Genomic DNA, 22,298 nt, shown 5'->3' with positions numbered 1-22,298 from the left:
AAGTTCAAAAAACTATGATATCATCAGAGTAATGAAACAGGTTGCACAAACTGATTTGTGCTTGCTTGTAACTGTGTATTTAATAGATATTTCTGTGTACGGTTTTCACTAAACCATTACACCTTCAAAAGTTAGAGGTTACTGTTGTCCACCAGAAAGACAGAGGAGTTCTCCAAGGCCAAAGTTTGTAACTGGGAGAAGCAGAAAACTATTCATTAAAAAAAGAAAAGCATTGAGACTTCAATTGTTTACATATTTGAGGGGAAAAAAAATCTCTTGAATAAGAATTATCTGGGTGACTCAAGTATCCTGCCAACCAACAATTCTTGACAATCCTCCACCTTTCATCTAAAATAATATTAAAATTTTATATGCTGATTCCAATTTTTTATTACCCTTATTTTACCTTTGAGGGCATAAATACAGATTATCTTCTGGAAAACAATAGTTATTGAATATGACCTACAGAATTTGAAGATATATATTCAAATTACCCCTTGTCTACTACTATCCTTCCTAATTTCTGCTTTCCGAAGTGTACCCGGTTCCATACTCTTGAAAGACCAGTCTTCTTACACGTCAGAGGATACTCCTATTCATCTCATCCTCACTGAGTGTCCATTTAAGCTCTTCTATATGCCACTCTTGGATGTCCGTTCTGTGCCAGGCTCTGAGCTTAAGGGTTATGGATGGAAATGTAAGCAAGATACCACGTGGAGTTCAAAAGGTTTACCATCCAGTGGAGGACACACATCTATAGAAAAACAGTTATATTGGATGTAACAGTGTGTGTACATACAAACAATTAGGGAGCAGCCAGAGAGAGTAACAATGTGGTGGCTGAAATAAAGTATCACAAAGAAGGTGATATTCAGCCAAGATCTTAGAGGCTGAATATAACTTTCCAGGTAAAGAGGGAAAGGGCACTCAAGACAAAGGTAAAAGTACATCCAAGGACAGAGCACTTAAGAAGGAAGATGTCAGAGTGACATCAGCAAAATGGTGGATAGGCAGTTCTAAGCTCTCATCCTCTATAGAGATATCCCCAAACAAGCAGAAACTATTAAAGCTAAGATTTAGCTTTTGTTATTGTTGTATTTATTTATTTATTTTTGATTTTTAGCTCCTGACTTTCAAGGAAATCTCTGTAAAAACACTAGCTCAACACACTAAAGAACACAGAATTCAGTGACCATGCATGACAAGAAATATAGCCTATGCAAAAATAGTTTGGGAAAGTCACAGAACAAATGGACTACTACAGCCTTCAGCAATTCAAAATAAAAACAGCAAACTCTGGGGAAAGGGCCAAGGAACAATTACCATATTATAATATTCAAATGTCCCATTTTCAACAACACAAGGCACACAAAGAAATAGGCACTGAGGTGGTGCCCCAGGAGCACGCAGAGGTTTGTCTCCCAGTGAGAGGGCCCTGGTTCCACCAAATACACACCTCAGCTTAGCACTGGATCTGAGGCATACAGGTCCTGGGAGAAGACTATCACAGAGAAAGTCTAGGTCTCAGGTAGCAATGCAGCCACCTCAAATCCTGCAGCCACAGTGCTCTGATCCCCGCAGCCCCAGCTTATTCTACACCAGTCTTGCACTAGATCTGGATGAACACAGCAGGGGAATGCATGGTACCTTGGGCTGTTTCTGAGCAGAATCGTGGGTTCCTACACATGTGGTACATAGATTTTCTGTGACTGCAAGGGCCTTACTTGCTTCAGCAATTACCTCCTTTGGGGCAGGCCATGTACTCAAGGGCAACAGAACCTGATTGAACCGACCCTCAGGGCTTCTACTCCAAAAACTGGGGAGCAGACCCCACCCCAGACAGGGGAGCAACAGGCACAGAGCAGAGAGGAAGTCCCGCCTCACATCCTATACACGCTTTTATCCCCCAACACCAACCACACACCCTATCAAGGGAATATTGGCTAATACACCCTGAGGAAAGACAAAGCTTGCATCCATACCAAAACCAGACCTCACACCAAAGACACTGGACATAGACAGTCTACACAGGGAAACTGCCACATAAAAACACCCATTCAAGACCAGAGTAGATAACTATTTCTCCTAAATTCATATAGACAGAGAAAGTAAAAAGTCAGAGGAACTACTCCAAATTGAAGGAGCAAGAGAAATCCCCTGAAAAACTAAATAACGTTACAAAGTTCATCACCCTCCCAGGTCCCAAGTTCAAAGAGGTGGTAAAAGCACTTCTAAGAGGAAAGTTCATAGTGATACAGGCCTTCCTCAAGAAACAAGAAAAATCTCAAATAAACAACTTAACCTACCACCTAAAAGAAGAACAAACAAAACCCAAAGTCAGCAGAAGGAAATAATAAAGATCAAAGAAGAAATAAAATAGAGATCATAAAAACAATAAAATAGATCAATAAAACCAAGAGCTGGTTTGTGAAAAGAGGAAAAAAATTGACAAATCTATAGCCAGGCTCACCAAGAAGAAAATAGAGAGGACAAAAATAAACAAAATAAGAAATGAAAGAGGAGAAATAACAACTGATAACACAGAAATACCCAAAAAACATAAAAGAATACTATGAACAATTATATGTCAACATATTGGACAACTTAGAAAAAATGGGCAAATTTCTAGAAACACACAACCTGCCAAAATAGTCAGGAAGAAATAAATAATTTTAAAAGACTGATCACTAAAGTGAATAGAATCTGTAATTTTAAAAAACTCCCTGCAAACAAAAGTCCACAACCAGACTATTTTACTGGTAATTCAACCAAACATACAAAGAACTTATACCTATTCTTCTAAAACTATTGAAAAAAATTGAAGAGAAAGGAACATTCCCAAATTCTTTCTATGAGGCCACAATTACCTTGATACCAAAACCAGACAAGGACACTACAAAAAAAATAAAATTACAGACCAATATCTTTGATGAATATAGATACAAAAATCCTCAACAAAATATTAGCAAATTGAATCCAACAACATAAAAAAGATTATACACCTTGCTGAAATTGGATTCATTCCAGGGTCTCAAGTATGGTTCAACATACACCAACCAATCAATCAATGTGATACATCACATTAACAAAACTAAAGACAAAAACTACACGATCATCTCATTAGTCATAGAAAAATCACTTGAAAAAATTCAAAATCCATTCATGATTAAAAACTCTTACCAAAGTGGGTATAGAGGGAACATATCTCAACATTATAAAGGCCATTTATGACAAACCCACAGCCAACATAATATTCAAAGGTGAGAAGCTCAAAGCCTTCCTACTAAATTCAGGAACAAGATAACACAGTTATCTTGTATCTATCTAACACAGTTTGGAAGTCCTAGCCCAAGCAACCAGACAAGAAAAAAGAAATAATTGTCAGCCAAATTGGAAGGGAAGAAGTAAAATTGTCACTATTTGCAGATGACAGGATACTTTATATTGAAAACCTAAAATCTCCATCCAAAAAATGTTAGAACAAATATATGAATTCAGCAAAGTTACAATATACAAGAATAGTATACAGAAATCTATTGTTTCTTTACACTAATAGTGAAATATCAGAAAGAAAAAGTTTTTTAAAAATCCCATTTAACATTGCATAAAAAAAACTACCGAAATAAACTTAACCAAGTGTAGGCTGAAATACCTACACTCTGAAAACTATAAAAAGTTTATAAAGGAAATTAAAGATGAGTCAAAGAAATGGGAAGATATCTGGTGCTCTTGGATTCGAAGAATTAATATTGTTAAATGGCCATACTACCCAGAGCAATCTACAGATTTAATGCAATCTCTGTCAAAATACCCAGGACATTTTTCAAAGAACTAGAACAAATAATCTTAAAATTTATAGAGAATAACAAAAGACCCTGAATTGCCAAGGCAATCCGGAGGAAAAAGAACAAAGCTGGAGGCATAAGCCTTCTACTCTTCAGGCCAAATCACAAAGCTACAGTAATTAAAACAGTATAGTACTGGCACAAAAACAGACACATAGCTCAGTGGAACAGAATAGAGAGCCCAGATTTAAAACCATGCACCTGCAATCAGTTAATCTATACAAAGGAGGCAAGAATATACAATGGAGAAAAAATCTCTTCACCAAGTGGTGTAGGGCGGACGGGTAAAGACGGTGGAGTAGGAGGACATGGAGTTCACCTCTACCCACAAGTACATCAAGAGTACCTCTACAAATGGAACAATTCTCACAGAGCACCTGCTGAATGCTAGCAGAAGAACCTGAACACATAAAAGGACAAGAAAAGATCCCAGTGTAACCGGGTAGGATCAAAGAGAGAAAAGGAAAAAAGAAAAGTGGAAGTGGGACAGGACCTGTGTCCCTGAGAGGGAGCTGAAGGAGAGGAGAGGCTCTCCTGGGGTAGCTCCCTCAGTGGTGAGAAGATCAGCTGAGACAGAAAGGGAGCTTCAGGAGCCCAGAGAGAGCTCAGAAACTGGTCAGTGGCAGGCAAGACAGAGTGAGACCTACATAGATAATCCTTACCACAGCCCTGGGCCCCCCAGCCTGAGACATGTGTCCACTGGTGCACACAGGGTTTGGGTGTTGGAACATGGGGTTTGGAGAGCAGACCTGGGGAGAGGACTGCTGTTGGCTGCATGGAGACAACCTGAGAGGATTGGAAGTGAGGAGCTCCACAAGTGGGAATGCTCCTGGAGGAAGCCCAGAACACCACAGAAATGAAGCGCCATTGATGAGTGACATGCAAAGCGTGCAGCTGCCATTACAGCCTCTCTCCCCATGCACCAGCCCCCGCCTCTGCAGGCACTAGGAGGGGCTCCCACCGGAGCAGGTTCTCATAGCCCAATAGGTCGCCGCCTCCACCCCTCCTGCCTGGGCAAGCATGCATGCACCAGTTGGTCGCCACCTCTGTCCTCTCCTGCCTGGGTGAGCATGTGCACCCCAGTTGGTTGCCAGCTATTCTCCCTCTCGCCTGGATGGGCAGCAGATGCCTGTGGGTGGCCCACATGCAGAGATGGGGCTGAAGCCAAAGCTAAGTCCCAAGAGCCATGTAACTAAGGAAGAAGAGCTGAAATCTCTCCTTGAAGCTGCACGAACTGCAGATTAACCCCCCACGACCAGCTTGGTAAACTCAGCACCTGTGGAACATCTGAGCAGACAGCGAGTGCTCCTGCAACTTAAATGGGTCTAGCTTTAGCAGCTGTGGACTTTGTGGGCATGTACACGTGGGGGTCGGGCCAGGTCAGAGTCTGAGCTGCTCCCATAGCACCCAAAGCAGGTCCAGATCCATGATTACTACAAACCTGGGACTTGACTTCAGTGGATCTCCACTGGTGGCCTGGTGAAAACAACACCTGAGAGACACCAGGGACAACTGCCAGCATACCCATGATTAAGGTGGCACCAAAAGCAGTGCCAACAACAGAGTAACTTGTGATCTTGCACAACAGGTGAAAGGTGATACAACAGAGCACGCTCATAAGTGAACAGCTCTAGAGAATGAATACTCAGTGGCTTCTCTCCTAGTGGGAGTGCTCCAAACTCACCTACTTCACACCAAAGATCAGAATCACAGCTAAGAAAGAGATCTGGGGGCCTCCACTCCAACAACTAGGGAGCAGTCCCCACCTCTGACAGGGCAGAGACAACCACAAAGCAAAGGGGAGGCCCTGCTCAATATCTAGGGCAGGCTCTGGCCACAACACCAGTCATACCCTCTTTCAAGGGGATAATGGCCAGCAAACACTGAGGGAAAAGGTGGCAGACATCCATACTAAAAATGGCCCTCATACCAAAATAATAATAATAATAATAATAACAACAACAATAATTTTTTAAAAATCAGGCTACAAAAGGACATTCCCACATAAAAACAGCTCTCCAAGACAGTCTGAGGGTCTGGCATCTGGAGGAAGAACCCCCAGAGCACCTAGGCTTGAAGGCCAGGGGGGCTTGAGTGTAGGAGCTCCACAGGGCTGGGGGAAACAGAGACCCCACTCTTGGAGAGCATGCACAAGGTCTCACATGCACTGGGACCCAGCACAAAGCAGTACCTCCATAGGAATCTGAGCTAGACCTACCAAAGGGTCTTGGAGGGTCTCCTGGGGAAGCGGGGGTGGGCTATAGATAACCAGGGGGGCAATGACAGTGGTAGCAAAGGCCCCAGGGAATATTAATCAGCATGAGCTCTCCTGGAGGCCCCCATTTTGGCACCAAGACCTGGACCCACCCCTCCAGTGCTGGATGCCTCAGGACAAAGAACCATCAAGACAGAAACACAGCCCCACCCAGCAGCAGACAGCCTAACTAAAGTCACATTAAGCTCGCAGTCACCCCAAAACACACCCCCGACAAGGTCCTGCCCACCAAAGGGACAAGACCCAACTCCACCCACCAGGGGGCAGGGACCAGCCCCTCCCACCAGGAAGCCTGCACAAGCCCCTGGACCAACCTCAACCAACAGGGGACAGACACCAGAAGCAAGAGGAATTACAATCCTGCAGCCTGCAGAAAGGAGACCATGAACACAGTAAGTTAGACAAAATGAGATGACAGAGAAATATGTTGCTGATGAAGAAGCAAGATAAAAACCTAAAAGGACAGCTAAATGAAGAGGAAATAGGCAATCAACATGAAGAAGAATTCAGAGTAATGATACTAAGGATGATCCAAAATCTCAGAAAAATAATAGAGGCACAGATTGAGAAGATACAAGATATGTTTTTAAAAGGCCTAGAAGAACTAAAGAACAAAGAGATGAACAATACAATAACTGAAATGAAAAGTACAATAGAAGGAATCAATAGCAGAATAACTGAGGCTGAATAACAACTGGTGTTGTCAGCCTTTAATTTTAGCCATTTAGGTGTGGATATAGCCATATCTTGTTGTGGTTCAGATTCACATTTTACTGGTGACTTATAAGGTTAAGCATCTTTTCATATGCTTATTGGTAATTTCAGTCATTTTAATATCTTCTTTTGTGAAGAGTCTACTCAGGATTCCTGTCCATTTTGTATCTTTCACTTACTTTATAGGTATTTTTAATATTTTAGTTATATTTTCCTTTTAAATTGATTGGCCATATTTTCCATGTGGCCCTGTTATCCTGGTCATAATTTCTGGGTTAGGAAAGGAAATTAACCCAACCTGGGTCAATCAAACTCTTCTCCAAGGAATCTGAGATTCAAAATAGTCATTTCTCCTTGTGTGGCTGAAACTGAGATCCTATAAATTGGGAAACTAATGAGACCATCTCTATTCTGCCATGAGCAGAAAAAAGACAAGAATATGGTCCATGGAGAAGCATGAGGCAATTAGAAGAGAACAAAAGGTGTCTAGGGGACAGGAGCATGCCCTCTGTCTGGATGCCTTTCTACTTCCTAAGTCTGCTTTCCCCGCTCCACTCCAACCCCTCTCTCCCAGAGCCCACTGTCCCTTGGAGTCTGTGGGCTAGTCCAGTATCATTCTAATAATCCCCTATTTTGCTTGATATCAAGTAGATTGTTTCATTGATAGCTAAAAATACTTTAACAAAGACAATAAAATTTCTCAACAAAGGACACCAAGGGACACTGACAACACCAGTTTCCTTGAAACCATATCAAGGAAATAATTACAGAAATATCTCCAGAACTGAAACCTAATCAAACTTATTGTGAGAGAACCTAGGGGGACATTCTGAGCTAATTATCAAAGAAGGAGACCTAGAAAATTGTTAATCAAGGTTTTAAATTTTAAAGACAAAGACAACATTTTGAATCCAGCTTGCTGATTCTTATAGTTTTCATAATCAGTTATCCACGATCCTAAAATCCTAAAGTTTGGAAAAGCAAATTTTTTGTTTTATGTCAAAATTCAACAAAACCTGATTTGAACTGAAATGAGGCTATCTGTGGTCATAATTTGTCCCACCTTGTAGAAAATATTCAGGTTTCACTGTAGAATTACTAATGTTCAGAGGACAGGTGCTGGGCCTGAACCCCTTGGGGTTGTTCCATTATATAAAATTGTGTGTGCGCTTAATTGTCTTCGTAAAATATAAACAAAAATATCTGAATTTTGAAACATATCTGGCACCAAGAATTTCATGTGGAGACTATGGACCTGTCTGTATGTAACAGCTTGAGCAATATGGAGTTAATTCCAGTGTACATTTTAGATAAAGATCCTTGCACATCGGGGAACTATCTCTTTGCCTGATGCATATGAATTGTGACCGTGGCCCTTATTCACTTTTCTTTCTTCACTGTTGTGCCACCTCTTGCACTTGGGTCCTTCAGGGTTCTCCAGTCACTCACCAGCAGTTTATGGCAGTGGCCAGCTCTGTGTAAACATGCCCTCATACAGGTGCATCCTGACCAAATCTGCCTTTGAGCCCATGCACCAACAGCTGCTTCCCAGCTGGGGCTCATCTGTTGCGTGGCCTTCATGCATTTATTAGCTGGATGCACCTGCAAGTTGGCATTCCATGGGGAAGAACTTGGACCAATGGATAAATGTTCCTTCTTTCTCCCTGCAACCCCATGGACAGTCCTGAGACACATCTCATGTTTCTTCTCAGACAATCCTACTGTACGGAGTGACCAGTGGCCCATAATGTAGCCAGATAGTGATGCAGCCTTGTTTTGACTCACTCCCTTCACCACTCTACTTCTCTGTCCCTTACTTCTCTTTCCTGGGATCATACTCTCAAATAAAGAACACCCACACAAGGCTTTGCTCTCTAGAGAACACAGGCTGAGTCAGCCACACATGATATTCTCACAATAATGAAATAAATTGGAATCCATAAGAATCAATAAGAAGTTTGTTCATGCATTCCATTAACCTATATATTGTATCTACTATTGTGTCAGGCATTAACACAAGGCACTGAGTAGAGAAAAGCCTAGAAGGCATGGACCATGCCCTTGAATCTAGCTGGGGAGGAGGATACCAGGGGACAGAAAGGTAAACAAATGATTATAATAACACATGAGTTCTAGATTTAAGGCATAGTCTAATCATGCCAAGTGCTGGTGAGGATGTAGAGCTGCTGGAGCTCGCACATACTACTGTGGAAGCGCAAAGTGCTACAGTCACTCTGAAAAATGGTGCAGCAGCTTCTTTTAAAGCTAAACACACAATATGATCCAGCAGTCTCACTCTTTGGTAATTACAGAAGAGAAATAAAAACCTAAGTTCACACAAAACCATGTACACAAATGTTTGGAGTAGCTCTACTCACAATCACCAAAAACTGGAAACAAACCAAATGTCCTTCAATGGGCCAATGGATAAACAAAATGTGGTATATCCATACCATGGAAGACTACTCAGCAACAAAAAGAATGAACTATTGATACCTGCCACAACTTGGATGAATCTGAGTGAGAGAAGTCAGTCCCAAAGGTTGTCTGACTCCATGTATATGACATTCTCCAAAAGACAAAACTATAGTGATGGAGAACATATCAGGAGTCACCAGGATTAAGGAAGAGAGTGATACAAAAGAATAACACAAAGAAATTTTGGGAGGGGTGATGGAACTATTCTGTATTCTGATTATAGTGGCAGTTACATAAATATACATCTTTGTTAAAGTTCATAGAACTTTGAATTTGAAAAGAAAAATCAGTTTTGCTCTATGATAATTTAAAAAATAAAGTAAGAAGGAAAAAGAATGATAACCATTGCTGTGCTTGGGTTATGATGTTTAAATAAAGGAATGTATTATATGATGTCATGTTTTGTTACATGACATGACATGGTGTTATATGATACCACATTGTATTATGTGATGTCACATTGTGTTACATGGTGCACCTTATATGATACCACCTTGTCATGTGGCATCACATTGTGTTATATGATGTCACGTTACAAGATGCACGTTGTGTAATGTGACATCACCTCATGTTATACGGCATTACATTGTATTATGCTCAACTTACCCAGTATGTCATATTCAAAACAGCACTTCACCAAAGAGGAATGATCATATCTCTATCCTCTGAAGCCCTGGGAAGATCTTGCATTAAATTTGCCCCAGTTCCCATTGAGAGTTACTGTAACTCTAAGGAAACTGTATTCTATTTAACATATATGCTAATCAAGGCTTTCTCTTACCCACCCTAACTCTTTCCCATCACAGTGAATATGCAAATATACAGATTACGTGTTCTAGGGTCCCCAGATAAAATCATTTGTACACAATCCTAACTGAAAAGACGAGATTTGAAAGCAGAAACAAAATAAGCCTTTCAATCCCAGATGCAACAACCACACAAAAAGAGATGTGACATCTTAGTAAAAAGTGTAGACTTCTCAGGCTTAAAATAAAAAGTTTCATGGTAATCAAGATTTTTTAAAGTCCACAGATATGGTAAAAGATGTGACTTTAAGTTTTAAAAATATTGTCATTTCTACAAACACCACTGCCAAATGCTAACAAAATTGCATGCAAACTCCAATACATTTCTTCAGTCTTTAAAATGTGTGATGTTTTCTTTTAAAATAGAATCTCAAATAAAGTTAGAAACAAAATAACAAGGTCCTACTGTATAGCACAGGGAACTATATTCAATAAACCTCAATGGAAAAGAATATGAAAAAATATATATGTATAACTGAGTCACTTTGCTGTATAGCAGTAAGTAACACAACATTGTAATTCAACTATACTTCAATTTTAAAAGTTGTAAGCAGAATAATTGTTAAGTACGATGGTGAAGTTTAAATGCAATTTTATGACCTGTTTCTCATAAAGTAGCTGCCAGTGAAATATTATAGATTTGAAAGCTTCTGTAGCTGAGACAGTAACTTTCCTTCAAGCTTAATAACCTTTGCCAACATGGAGAAAAAAAAAAGAAAACAAACAGAGTATGTGGTGTGCTCCTAGGACAGAGAACAAGATAACTCAAAGGGCCAATACTGCCAGAACAAAGAGTTTCAGGACTCCCATCACTCTGTCACAATGCGGCCGTTGCAATGACCCAGAGCCCTCCCAAGCACATGCCCTGTCCCTTTCCCATTCCATATAAGGAAAGACATTTGCCCTGTTTTTCTCTCGCTCAGCACACTGAAAGTATATGTACTCTGCCCAGTCAGCAGATGACTTACAGGTTCCCTGGCTATAAAAACAGACAAGCAACCCACGCTCATTGTCGACTTTCCCTGGCTACCGGGAAGTCGGCCCGCTGTTCTTGCAGTGACCCTTCTCTTTAATAAACCCTATCTTCCTTACATTCTGCCTTGTGTATGGAAATACTTTTCCAACCTGCGCTCGGACCACGACATTTCGGTGGTCCGTATGGGGATATCTCTTGGGGCGGATCTCCTTCTCCACATCCTTTCCTCCCCCACCTCCTCTCCTCATTTCTTGGGACCCTCTGTGAACAGGCAAGTTGCAGTGGAAGCAACAGAGGACTCTGGCCAGGGCCACACCCTGGTGTGTTCCGAAGGCTCCACGGCTCACTTCACCCCGATAACTGCCGCCCAGAACGGGTGAGGGTCCCTCTGTCTTCCTTCTGAGGACTAGGCCAATTGATATTGTGCGGGCACGGGTCAGGCATTCAAAAGCCATTAGGGCGCCTGCCACTTGAAGACTCCCGTGAAAGGATAAGGGAGTCACGGAGCAGATCAGGTTGTTAGAGCATCTGCCCCCAGCAAGACAACTTCCACGCACCGTGAGGCACACACTGGTTCCAGCACAATACTGAGCCCCCTCCCGTGGCCGCTGCCTTCCCCGCAGGACTACAAGGCCGATTCCTCAGCCTCTCTTCTCTGTTACTTTCACCTTTTTCTCGGTCCGGATTGACTCACAGGAGCTCAGGCTGCATCTGAGCCATCCCAGGAGTGCCTTTCACGTTTCAGGGAATCGCCAAACGGTGAGTCACCCGGTGGGTCCTGGGAATCTCTCTCTCTTTCTTTCCTTGCCCGAGTTGCACGGTGCCTTAGTCGCACTGTTTGTGCCTCAGTCGCATGGTTTGTGCCTTAGTCACATGCTCAGGGGTCACCTCTCACGGTCAGACACAACTGTTGCGACTGTCCGCCTATTTTGTGCATTAGTCACATGGAGAGATTACTGCGACAAAGAGGACGCCTTTCTGTCAGCCGGTGACTCAGTACCCCGTTTCTACGGCATACAGGCTAAGAATGGGTTCTGGTATGTCTCGGGGGCCTGCCTCAGACTCACCCCTGGGCTGTATCCTCAGGAACTAGAAAAATATTTGACCTTGAAAATCACAAAAAGAAGAGGCTCATTTTCTTTTGTAACACGGCTTGGCCCCAGTATAAACTGGGGGACCAAGAAAAATGGCCTCTTAATGGCACACTAAATTATAACACGATCCTCCAACTTGATCTCTTTTGCCGGAAACAAGGAAAGGACTCAGAGGTTCCTTATGTCCAGACCTTTATGGCCCTTACTTAGAATCCCAATCTGAAGGACTCATGCCGCATGTGTTTTTCTGTTGCTGCCTTATCTCCCTGACCCCCTCTGTCTCCCTCTCCATCAGATCTCCTAGACGACCCTCTACTCGACCTCTCCTGTCCCCCACCCCATCAACCCCCTTTGCTTCAGCACCCACCCCTGCCTCAACCCACAGCTGCCCAATAGCCACTCCCTTATCAGGGCGAAAGTCCCCCTCCCCTCCCCACACAAGATGGAGGACTGCCCAATGCCAGGAAACAGATTCTAATATGCTTCCCTTAAGGGAAGTAGCAAATGGAGACATGGGCACTATTAGAGTCCATGTTCCCTTTCCCATGTCTGACATTTCCCAAATTCAAAACCAGTTAGGCTCCTTCAGTCTGGATCCCACCACTTTTATTAAGGAATTTCAGGCCCTCACTATAGCCTCTGACCTGACCTGGCAAGACATTCATGGAGTCCTGAGCACTTCTACTCATGAAGAAGAAAACAGGATATGAGCATTAGCCCAAGCTTGGGCAGACGAGGCACAGCTCTGTTTCCAAAACCTTGATGGATGGAGACCCGTTTTGGGCTGGCTAAATGACTCTTTGTAACTACACCCTCAATTTTAATCATACTAGCCTGGAGTGGAATCCCTGGTCAGAGGAAAATAAATATGATGTACATAATGCTAATTTCCCTTTGTGTTGGGGAAATTCAAGGAAAAATGAGAAATATATTAATATTAATTAGAAATATATTAATGAAGACCATATCCCCATAAACAACTCGGCCCTGGGAACTAAATATGTGGGCATCGGTGTGACCACCAGACACTTAGTTTAACGTCCCGGCAAGATTCTCCTCCAAAATATAATATAATTCAGCTAATATTCAGAAATTTGTTATGCCAATTCCCCCCCGTCACACTCATAATCAGTCAGAGACTAGATTCTCCCCTTTATGTATAGACGATTACTTCCTCAGAGTTTGGCCTTCCCAATCTAATCCTAGGCCATGGGACCCCAGTCTATTTCCAGAGGAAAACTCCCAAAAGGTCAGGGCCTGGCTATGGGGACCCACAACGGGGGTATCTTTGAGGGGCACTGGATTTTCATTTCTATGTGGTAACGGGGTCTATCTGGATCTTCCCACACTTTAAAGGGGCCCCTGCACAATTAGTGCTGTGGTCCCAGAGGCGACCATTGCAAAGGATTTAGCTTCCTCAGGAGGCATTCCCAACCTTGGGTCCTTCCTTGAGGAGGCCTTAAGACCTGTCTGGGTGAGACAAAAATAAACCACTGACTGGACATGCTTACGATAACCCAATTCTTGATAGGCCCAAAATAATACATAGTGTCTTTAGAGGGCTCTTTTGATTTACAGGCATACCCCTCTTAGAGAGGAGTGTTCTCAATCTCACCATCATGTTCCAGGAATCTTGGAAGGCTACAGTAGCAGCCACTGAGGAACAGCAGTCAGTCCTAGGCACTCTGGACGAGGTGGTTTCACAAAATAGGGGGGTCCTTAATGTTATAACAGCTGAGGCAGGGGGTGTCTGTGCCTTACTAAATTAGATATGCTGCTTAATACCTCTGGCCAGATTGAAGAAAACCTTCAGGTTCTAAAGAAAAACATCAAAGAGAAGATTTAAAAGAGAGAGCAGGACAGGGCCCCAGTGGGCTTTCTACCCTCCTCTCCTCTGTGGGGATCCAGATAGGGACATGGCTCTTGCCCTTGCTGGGACCATTAATCCTGATAGCCTTTGTTTTGTTGTTTGGCCCCTGCATTATTAACACGTTATCTAAGTTCATCTCCCAACAGGTTCAAAAGATTCACTTCCAGATGGTGCTACAACAAGCACACGGACTACAATGGAACAAGCCTTCTTATCATTCCCTGGACTCTCATCTCCCTCCGTGAACACACCCTGACGGAGCATGCATCGGGAACCCAGGACCCCTGCGACACCCCCAACCAGCAGGAAGCAGCCAGAGAGATTGTCAGCCATTCTCCTTACAAAAAGCGTTCCCGAATGCCTGAGAAGGAGCTAGGCAGGTAGGTAGACATGAGCAGGGATCCAATAGGGCCAAAGAATTGGCCCTTTAAATAAAGAGAGGGGGAAATGTGGTGTGCTCCAAGGACACAGAACAAGATAAACTCAAAGGACCAATACTGCCAGAACAAAGAGCTACAGGACTCCCATCACTCTGTCACAATGCGACTATTGCAATGTCCCAGAGCCCTCCCAAGCACCATGCCCTGTCCCTTTCCCATTCCATATAAGGAAAGACATTTGCCCTGTTTTTCTCTCGCTCAGCACACTGAAAGTATACGTACTCTGCCCAGTCAGCAGACGACTTAACAGGTTCCCTGGCTATAAAAACAGACAAGCAACCCACGCTCATTGTCAACTTTCCCTGACTACCGGGAAGTCGGCCCGCTGTTCTTGCAGTGACCCTTCCCTTTAATAAACCCTATCTTCCTTACATTCTGCCTTGTGTATGGAAATTCTTTTCCAACCCGCACTCGGACCACGACAAAATAATCTGTGAACACCCAAAAGAATTAGCTAATGGAACCCATCTGCCCACAAAATACCAGTTTTGTTGTACTTGTTTAATCTTTAGAGATATAAAGATTCCTAGTGGTAGCCAAGAACTAAAGGAGCAATGCTGTGGTTCGAATAACTAAGCCTGCCATGTTATCCATCTATTTTACACAGTTAAGAAGCTTTGCTTTCTACAGAAGTTATATTCTTCAAATATTGCAGTAAGTCAAATTTTTATAAAAACATCTTAGCAGAGCTCACTTTTGAAGGAAAACCATAGGTAAAGATTTTGTTTAAAGAAAATACTCCTTGACACTTCCTCAAATTTAACTTTATATCTATACTTTCATGTGAAGTGGGTTTTGGAAGTGGTTTTATTTTGTTTTAAATAATGACACCAATAGAGATAACTATTAAATCAACTAGAAAGATCTAAGAAACATGGAAATGTTGATGGAGAGTAGAAGAATGCCAGGGTAAACATGATATCTGGTGAACTCATTCTGCAAGATGGCCATGTGTCAGGTGGGGATGGGCCATGCAACCTAGACCTTGGGAAAGTACAAAGTGAGAGCCATAAGACTGTGAAAGCAAGAGAAGAGAAATCCATGGGAGCAAGTGGGAGAATGGAGTTCTGTTGCACAGGGAAAATGGATGCACCATTGGGTAAGGAGAAGGACCAGCGGAGACTTCTTGTAATTCTCTGGCCCTTTCACTAATGTCTCTCATCTAATCGTCAGGTCGGGTTGCACAAACTACAGGACGGTGGCCTTGCTGATATGACCTCTTACCTCTTCTAGAGGTGCTTCTCAGGTAACAGTTTGAAGATGTGATTATTAATATGATAAAGATGTTGCTATCCACCCTGTTCTCTATCCCTTCTAATGTTAAACCTGGAGGGGCTGAGGACCCATGGCACTGAGATGTATCTCTCTCTCTCTCCCTCTCCGTCCTCCTCTCCCTCTCCTCCAGAAAACTATCCCTCTCAGCCCTCACCAGCATCTGGGAACAAGCTTTGAAACATTCCCTTCCAGACTGTGATGTCACTTGAAAAGCCTATCAACAAAAGCTACCCCCAAAATTAGACTCACCAATATCAAGATGAACACCAGGGACAAATGAATTGAGAAAGAACATGACGATAACAAATCCCAACACTGTCAGGCATTTGGCGAGCAGAATCCTGTCTGATATCCTGTGCTGTGAGAGAGGAAAACACAATTCATTTACTCAGTGTAATCTGATTTCTGCAGTGTCCACAATCCTACATGATTTGAATCACTAAAAATTTCTCCTTATGATGAAAAATATAGCAACTTGAACTTGAAAGATAAGATCATGCATTACAAGGAAAACTGTACAGATTCAAGATTAGAGCATTCAAAATCTTGACATCAAAATCTATGAAAAAATAAACATAAAAAATTTAAAATATAGTACAACCCTTTTATATGACACCTGACTAAACACATTTTCAATATGACACAGAGATGCTAAGCTGTTCCCAGCCCCACTGCCAGCGTCAGATAAGATAAAGCCATTTGGGGAGCCAACACATTAACCTCCAGGGACCTGGCCCTTCAAGACCCACGCATTTCCACAGGTACTGTGTGTTAATAGCCTTTTAGTTTAACGTTCCCTCTATTATGCAAATCTCTGCTCACGTGGTACTGAGGTTAAAATGTTCTTGCAATAATAGGACTTCTGCTGAATGCACTTAGCAGTCCCCTAGTCACCAGATGACACATATGGGATCCTGCCCCAGGCATTCAGGGGGTGAGAGGAGGTACTCTGCAGCACCTTCATTAACCTTGGAGTTGCAAACCTCCTTCCAGTGGGCCTGAGCCACAGGGCAAGATAGGGCAAGGTCCCCAAAGGGTGCTGTGCTGTGTGAGACTGGGGCAGGGAGTGAGGTCCCAAAAAGCACACACATCTAACTAGGCCCCTGTGTGAATCACACTCCATGGTGTGAACCAACAACTGCACTATGTCCTTTCCTCAGTGTGGTCCCACCAGCATCTCTGTCTGTTAGTCTATGCCTAGGATATCCAGGTCTAGATGTAAATATAGATAAGGCTATGTAAATATAGATCTAGGTGTAGGTATGGGTAGATATAGACAGAGCTATGGGTAAGATATGGGTATAGATAAAGATATAGATGTAGACATAGAGATAGATGTAGACATAGATAAAGGTATAGACAGGGGTATAGACATGGACACGGACATGAGTATGCGTGTAGGTATAGGTAGTTAGAGATAGGTTTTCTCTCTTGATTTCTCTGGTCACACAGTTAAAGCTGCTGCCATAAAAACCACAGGCATATCCCTCTGTGTCACAACTACTCTGGCAGCAGCCCCTGGCACCCTGCTCACACGCCGTGAGGGCTGCATTGGGAGCTCCTGTCTTCCTTCCCCACCCACTGCCAAGGCTTGCCCGGTCCCCACTCATCTTCCCCTTCCCCTTCCCCCACCAAGGAAGCCAATTTTGCTAGATGAGTCTGTGATGGAGAATCAGGAAGAAAGGGGCATGGCACCTCCCTGGGCCAGGTTAACCACAGAAACTGGGTATTACCATGGCCGACTCCAGGATTGGAAATGGAGGGAGCAGGGAGGTCAAAGAATATTCCAGTGTCACTCGGCTGGTATAAGATGATCGAAGTTTGTACTTTGTTATTTTGGGGTGTCTGTCAAATTTTATCTTTTGGTTATCTGAGGTCATCAAAGTGAGAAGTCTGAGAAACAATGCGGAAGGAGTGCCCAGCTCCCCAGTCCTTGTCCACCGGGTACACAGAGAGGTACACAGTCTCATCGCTAACTTGCAGCCAGAACTACTAGAAAAGGTGGGCAGGGTCCCTTTAAGCCTGAAGCCAGAAAAATGTCATAGCCACACCCGTCTTCCCTAACCCCGACCATCTGAGTGGGACAGATGCTGGGAGGACAGACTCAAAGAACATGTTACGTACCGGGTCCCAATGTCTAAATTTCCCTTAGCGAAGGACAAAAATGTTCCTATCATAATTAGAGAGTGGGTATTCAACCTCTCCCTAGGAAAGAAACTACCTGGATTTGAAATTTCATGAAGATATAAATGACTTCCAGCAGATCTTGAGCTGGGAGAGGGGCACTGTGTGTCCTCAGGCGGGCTGAGAAATTCCACCAAGGTGGGAAAGTGAGCAAAGGAGCCCAAAATGAGCTTTACCTCCCAAAGTCAGAGCCGTACAACAGAAAACATACACCCCATCTCTGGCCCAAAAGGTGTTCCATCTCAAGCAGCACGCCTCCCTTGTCTTGGCCTCCATCTCCTCACCCACACAATGGGAACCACAGACTTGCCTTTTAGGGTCAGGGGGAGCGGAGAGCCAGCCAACCACAGAAAGTGCTGCCCTATCTTAAAAGGAACATAAAAAGTTTACCTTTTAAATTCCTGGATAAAATTCGCCTACCATGTCTGGAAAATTATCTTTACCATTAACTCCTGAAAATAACTTATGTCTTGTGTACAACTACAGGAATAAAAGAAAGATGACTTTTGATTGCAACTTCACATGAAGCAAGGAAAAGGAATCTACTCTGTCCTTCAAGGAATCCCTGAGAAAAGAAACCACAATACCTTTCTTTGTAGCTCCTGGATATTGGTCTCCCAATTTTTATCTTCCTGTGAGATCTGTCTAAAAGAGAAAAGGGAAGACATCATTTTCCTGGTGGCATCGAGCGGTGAGGCCAGCAAGGTGGCATTCGGCAGTGGCACACAGCATGGTCCCCTGGCCTGGACGCCGTCCACAATGTGATGCCAGCTGCAGCCACAGAATGGGGCAGGCCTCGCGGTGTAAGGAGCCCAGTAGAACTGGGTTCATGAATTGGAAAAGATGCTCACTCTAGATTCCCAAGGAAAAGTAATACATGAAATGACCGGGCTGTTCAATGAGGCATGTGCAAGCATAGCACAGGAAATGTCAGAAGAACACCGGCCGGAATGTCAACAGGGGAATGAGACAGTAAGCCACCTTGGTCTTCCTCTTTCTACTTCTTAATTTTCTGACTTTTTTTCCAAAATGAGGATGTGTTATATTTATAATTTAATTAAAGGGAAAAACAGTAAAAGAAATGCCACTTGCTTTAGTGGTGATTTTTATCAATTGGAAATCTACTTTGAAGCACTTATGTCTGCTTCCTTCCCCCTCTGGTCATGGTACCCACCCATCTCTATTTCTATTTCAGTCACCTCTATTTGTTCCAACTTGCCTTTCTTTTTTTACCTTTCCTATCAACTCATCTTTTCTTTTCTGCTTTATTTCCTCCCTCACCAATTAGGGAAAAGAAGCTGTGTGGTGGAGAATTTAGTCTTCATGAGCACTCATGTGTCATAGTGTCAATGGAGGTCGACCACACAGCCAGTACAGACCCTAAAGGAAATCACAGCAGACTCAGCTGAATAGTTCTAAGGACAATTTTTTAAAATAAAATGTAGAAACAAGACCTGCCTTAGCACATGCCTTAGATCACCCTCATTCCTATCTGCTTCCAGTGACTGTGTGGCCTTACAAAGTCACTGCCCTCTCTGGGCCTCAGTTTCCCTTTCTGTGATCAAAACAGGATGAGTTGATGGAAAGTTGGTGAATTCTTCACATTTTAACCCTGAGATACACTGACTGTGTCTCAACATCCATACCAGATGGAACACGTTGAAACTTGAAGGCCAGTAGATTAAATACATTCAGGGCAATTTACTCCTGCATCTTTAATTTACAAAGTTTTTCCTTTTAAGATCCATGCCTGTAGTTGAAGTTGGTCACTCTGTCCCCAGCCTGCAACTCAGGGCCTTCCAGTAGCCTGGGGATACCAGGTCCTGCTTCTCCAGCGTCACAGGATACAGGTAGGTCCTGAGATGAGATGGAGCTAAGGATGCTGAGACAGTGCTTCACACTGGGCTGCATCTCTAGACAGAGTGAGTCTCTACATATTCGCCTGTGGCCTTCTCCCCCTACTCTCAGACCAGGCTGCAGCCACACTAGACGGCCCTCAGAGGTTGGCACTGGCACTGTGCCCAGCTCTGTCCTCAGTCTGCTTGCCTGCTCTCTGGGAACACAGAGCTGGTCTCATCAAACTGCAACATGTAAGATCATTCTCGCTACCTTCACAAGGACTCACATTTCCCCTTGCTGTGACAGACTTCTCATCTCCACCCATTTCTCAACCCTACTGCAGGAATGCTTCCGCATCGCTAAGGAGTAAGTAGGCTCTCGCTCGTTCTGTCAGTACTTCCAGCGTAAAGACAGGTTGGAACTCAGCACGTCATCTGAGTGGGGAGGAAAAACCAGCACCTCACTGTTACTGTTAGGTCTCAGCTTTGATTAAAAACAAATTCAAGGGACTTCTCTGGTGGTCCAGTGGTTAAGATTCTGCACTTCCAATGCAGGGGGCCCTGGTTCAATCCCTAGTCAGGAAACTAATTTCCCACATGCCATAAGGTGCCCCCCCCCAAAAAAAAAAACTCCAAGAAATGAATTGAGCAGGAATTAGGTATTCTTTGAGCTCCTGAAAAATTAACTACTGGGAGAATATTTTGTTAGATTAGTTTGTTATATTGTTTTTTATTTTTATTATGCAACGTGTTAGGTGTGAAGTGTGACAGGCAGTAGTTGAGTGTGAACCCAATCCCTGGCATCACTCTTTCCTGGATGCATAACCCTGGTCAAGTTGCTCAAATTCTCTGAGCCTCAGTTTTCTCATCCTTAAGCTGGGGCTAATATCAGCACACATTCCAGAGAACTAAGTGAGGGTTAAATAAAATACTGCACCGTAACAGGCTTAGCACAGTGTATGACACCCAAAACTTACTTAGTAGCGTGAGGCTAGTGTTACTCTTTCACAGTACCATGGAGTACTCTTCACAATCACTTTAGCTCACATTTTGCACGTGACATTTGGACACTCTTAGGGTGGTCATAAATAGGTTGTTGATACAATCCAACCATTGAGTATAACTGGTAAAGGTAAGAACCACTGCTGTAAACCAAGAGTGGTCTGAGCAGGGCCTGGCTTGATACCTGTGGAAGCTGTGCAGCCTTCGGGCCAGCAAGCGCTCCAGCGCCAGCACCTTCCCCAGGAGCAGACCTCGAACCGCTGTCTCCTCACGGCTGGCTGGGCTGATGCGCTGTGCAGTAAGGCGCCAGACATGGATCTCATGCTTCATTTCTGCAGGAAAGGAAAGCTGAGGCTTCATTCTCCTGCAATCTCAGACATCAGCACCTACTCCCCTCAGCACCCTCCAAGAACAGAAAACACACACTCGTGATGCAGATTTCCAAGCAATCTCCAACCAAAGCAATGGCTTCTTAGCTTTCATGTTATTATGAGAGAACCAGAAGACAAAGCTGACTTTTAAAAATTACAATAGATGCAAAGATAATTTCAACTCTTTGGGTGAAGAATAAATTCTTGAATAGGCATATCTAAGCTAGCACCCAACAAACGTTTTCCCTCCCAAGAAATTACTTCTTGGAGCCAGTAGTTCAGATCTCAGTTCAAAATCCAGACATTGCCCAATCTTTGAAACAGATCTAGTACACATCAGAAATACAAGTGTAGTAGGTGGTGCCTGGTCTCCCCAGTAGGGCATTTGGTAATAGCAGGAGATGGGGAGAGACCTCCCTCCTGACCAGGCCCCCAAGTTGAGCTTGTGTCTACAAAAGGACACAAAGGAGAGAAATGTAGACAACTTTATGCACTTCTGAAATTAACAGAATGAGGCAAATTTTCACCCATCAATGAATTTAAACCCCTTCTGATAGAGAAGAGAAAAATGAATTGTCAATTCATTGGCTCCTAAAATACTAGAATATCTTATGAAATTTTACTTTTAACCTCTAGTTTACTGTTAAAGATACTACATAAATTTCTCAAAATATCCACTAAAAGAATATAAGGAAGCATAGTATTTTCATGAATCACCTCTCATGTACAATGCACTATACTACATATCTTAAAAATTCAAGATGAAATCAAAAGAACACACACTTTCAAGCAGGATTAGATCAGTTGACACTAGCTCAGAGCAGAGTCAAGTCAGGGCAATTCTCCCAAGACCTGTGAAGCAGTGCACAAGTCTGGGCTCGATGATAAGGAAAATGCCACCGTGGTTTTCTCTAAAGGGTCAGCCTTTCAAAGATGAAAACTTTTAGAATGAAGATAAGTAAAATACTTCCATTCAGTACATATTGATTCTTTGTAGCTTGCTAAAACAGAAGAAACTTGGGTATAACCTGAAAGCCTCTACAGAGAAACAGATCCATAATTCCCTCAATAAACATAATTCACATCTCCATAATTCACACCTCATTAAACAACCTGTGAGGTTATGATAA

The 22,298-nt window shown here is 43.1% G+C and overlaps 1 protein-coding gene across 6 annotated transcripts in view; it reads right to left on the bottom strand.

Annotated features, from left to right (window-relative positions):
• The window catches only part of OCA2 (OCA2 melanosomal transmembrane protein), a 163,362-nt gene that overhangs the window by 59,581 nt on the left and 81,483 nt on the right, over positions 1 to 22,298 (bottom strand). For all 6 annotated transcript variants that reach the window (XM_059052638.2, XM_067027488.1, XM_067027484.1 and 3 more), the window contains 3 exons: positions 20,982 to 21,129; positions 18,545 to 18,602; positions 16,023 to 16,131 (listed from right to left, as the gene is read on the bottom strand). In XM_059052638.2, the coding sequence (XP_058908621.1) occupies positions 16,023 to 16,131; positions 18,545 to 18,602; positions 20,982 to 21,129 (315 nt within the window). The remainder of the gene's footprint in view (positions 1 to 16,022; positions 16,132 to 18,544; positions 18,603 to 20,981; positions 21,130 to 22,298) is intronic.

Source organism: Kogia breviceps, chromosome 2, assembly GCF_026419965.1.
Source record: "Kogia breviceps isolate mKogBre1 chromosome 2, mKogBre1 haplotype 1, whole genome shotgun sequence".
NCBI lineage: Eukaryota > Metazoa > Chordata > Mammalia > Artiodactyla > Physeteridae > Kogia > Kogia breviceps.
This window is presented reverse-complemented; position numbering and strand designations above follow the sequence as displayed.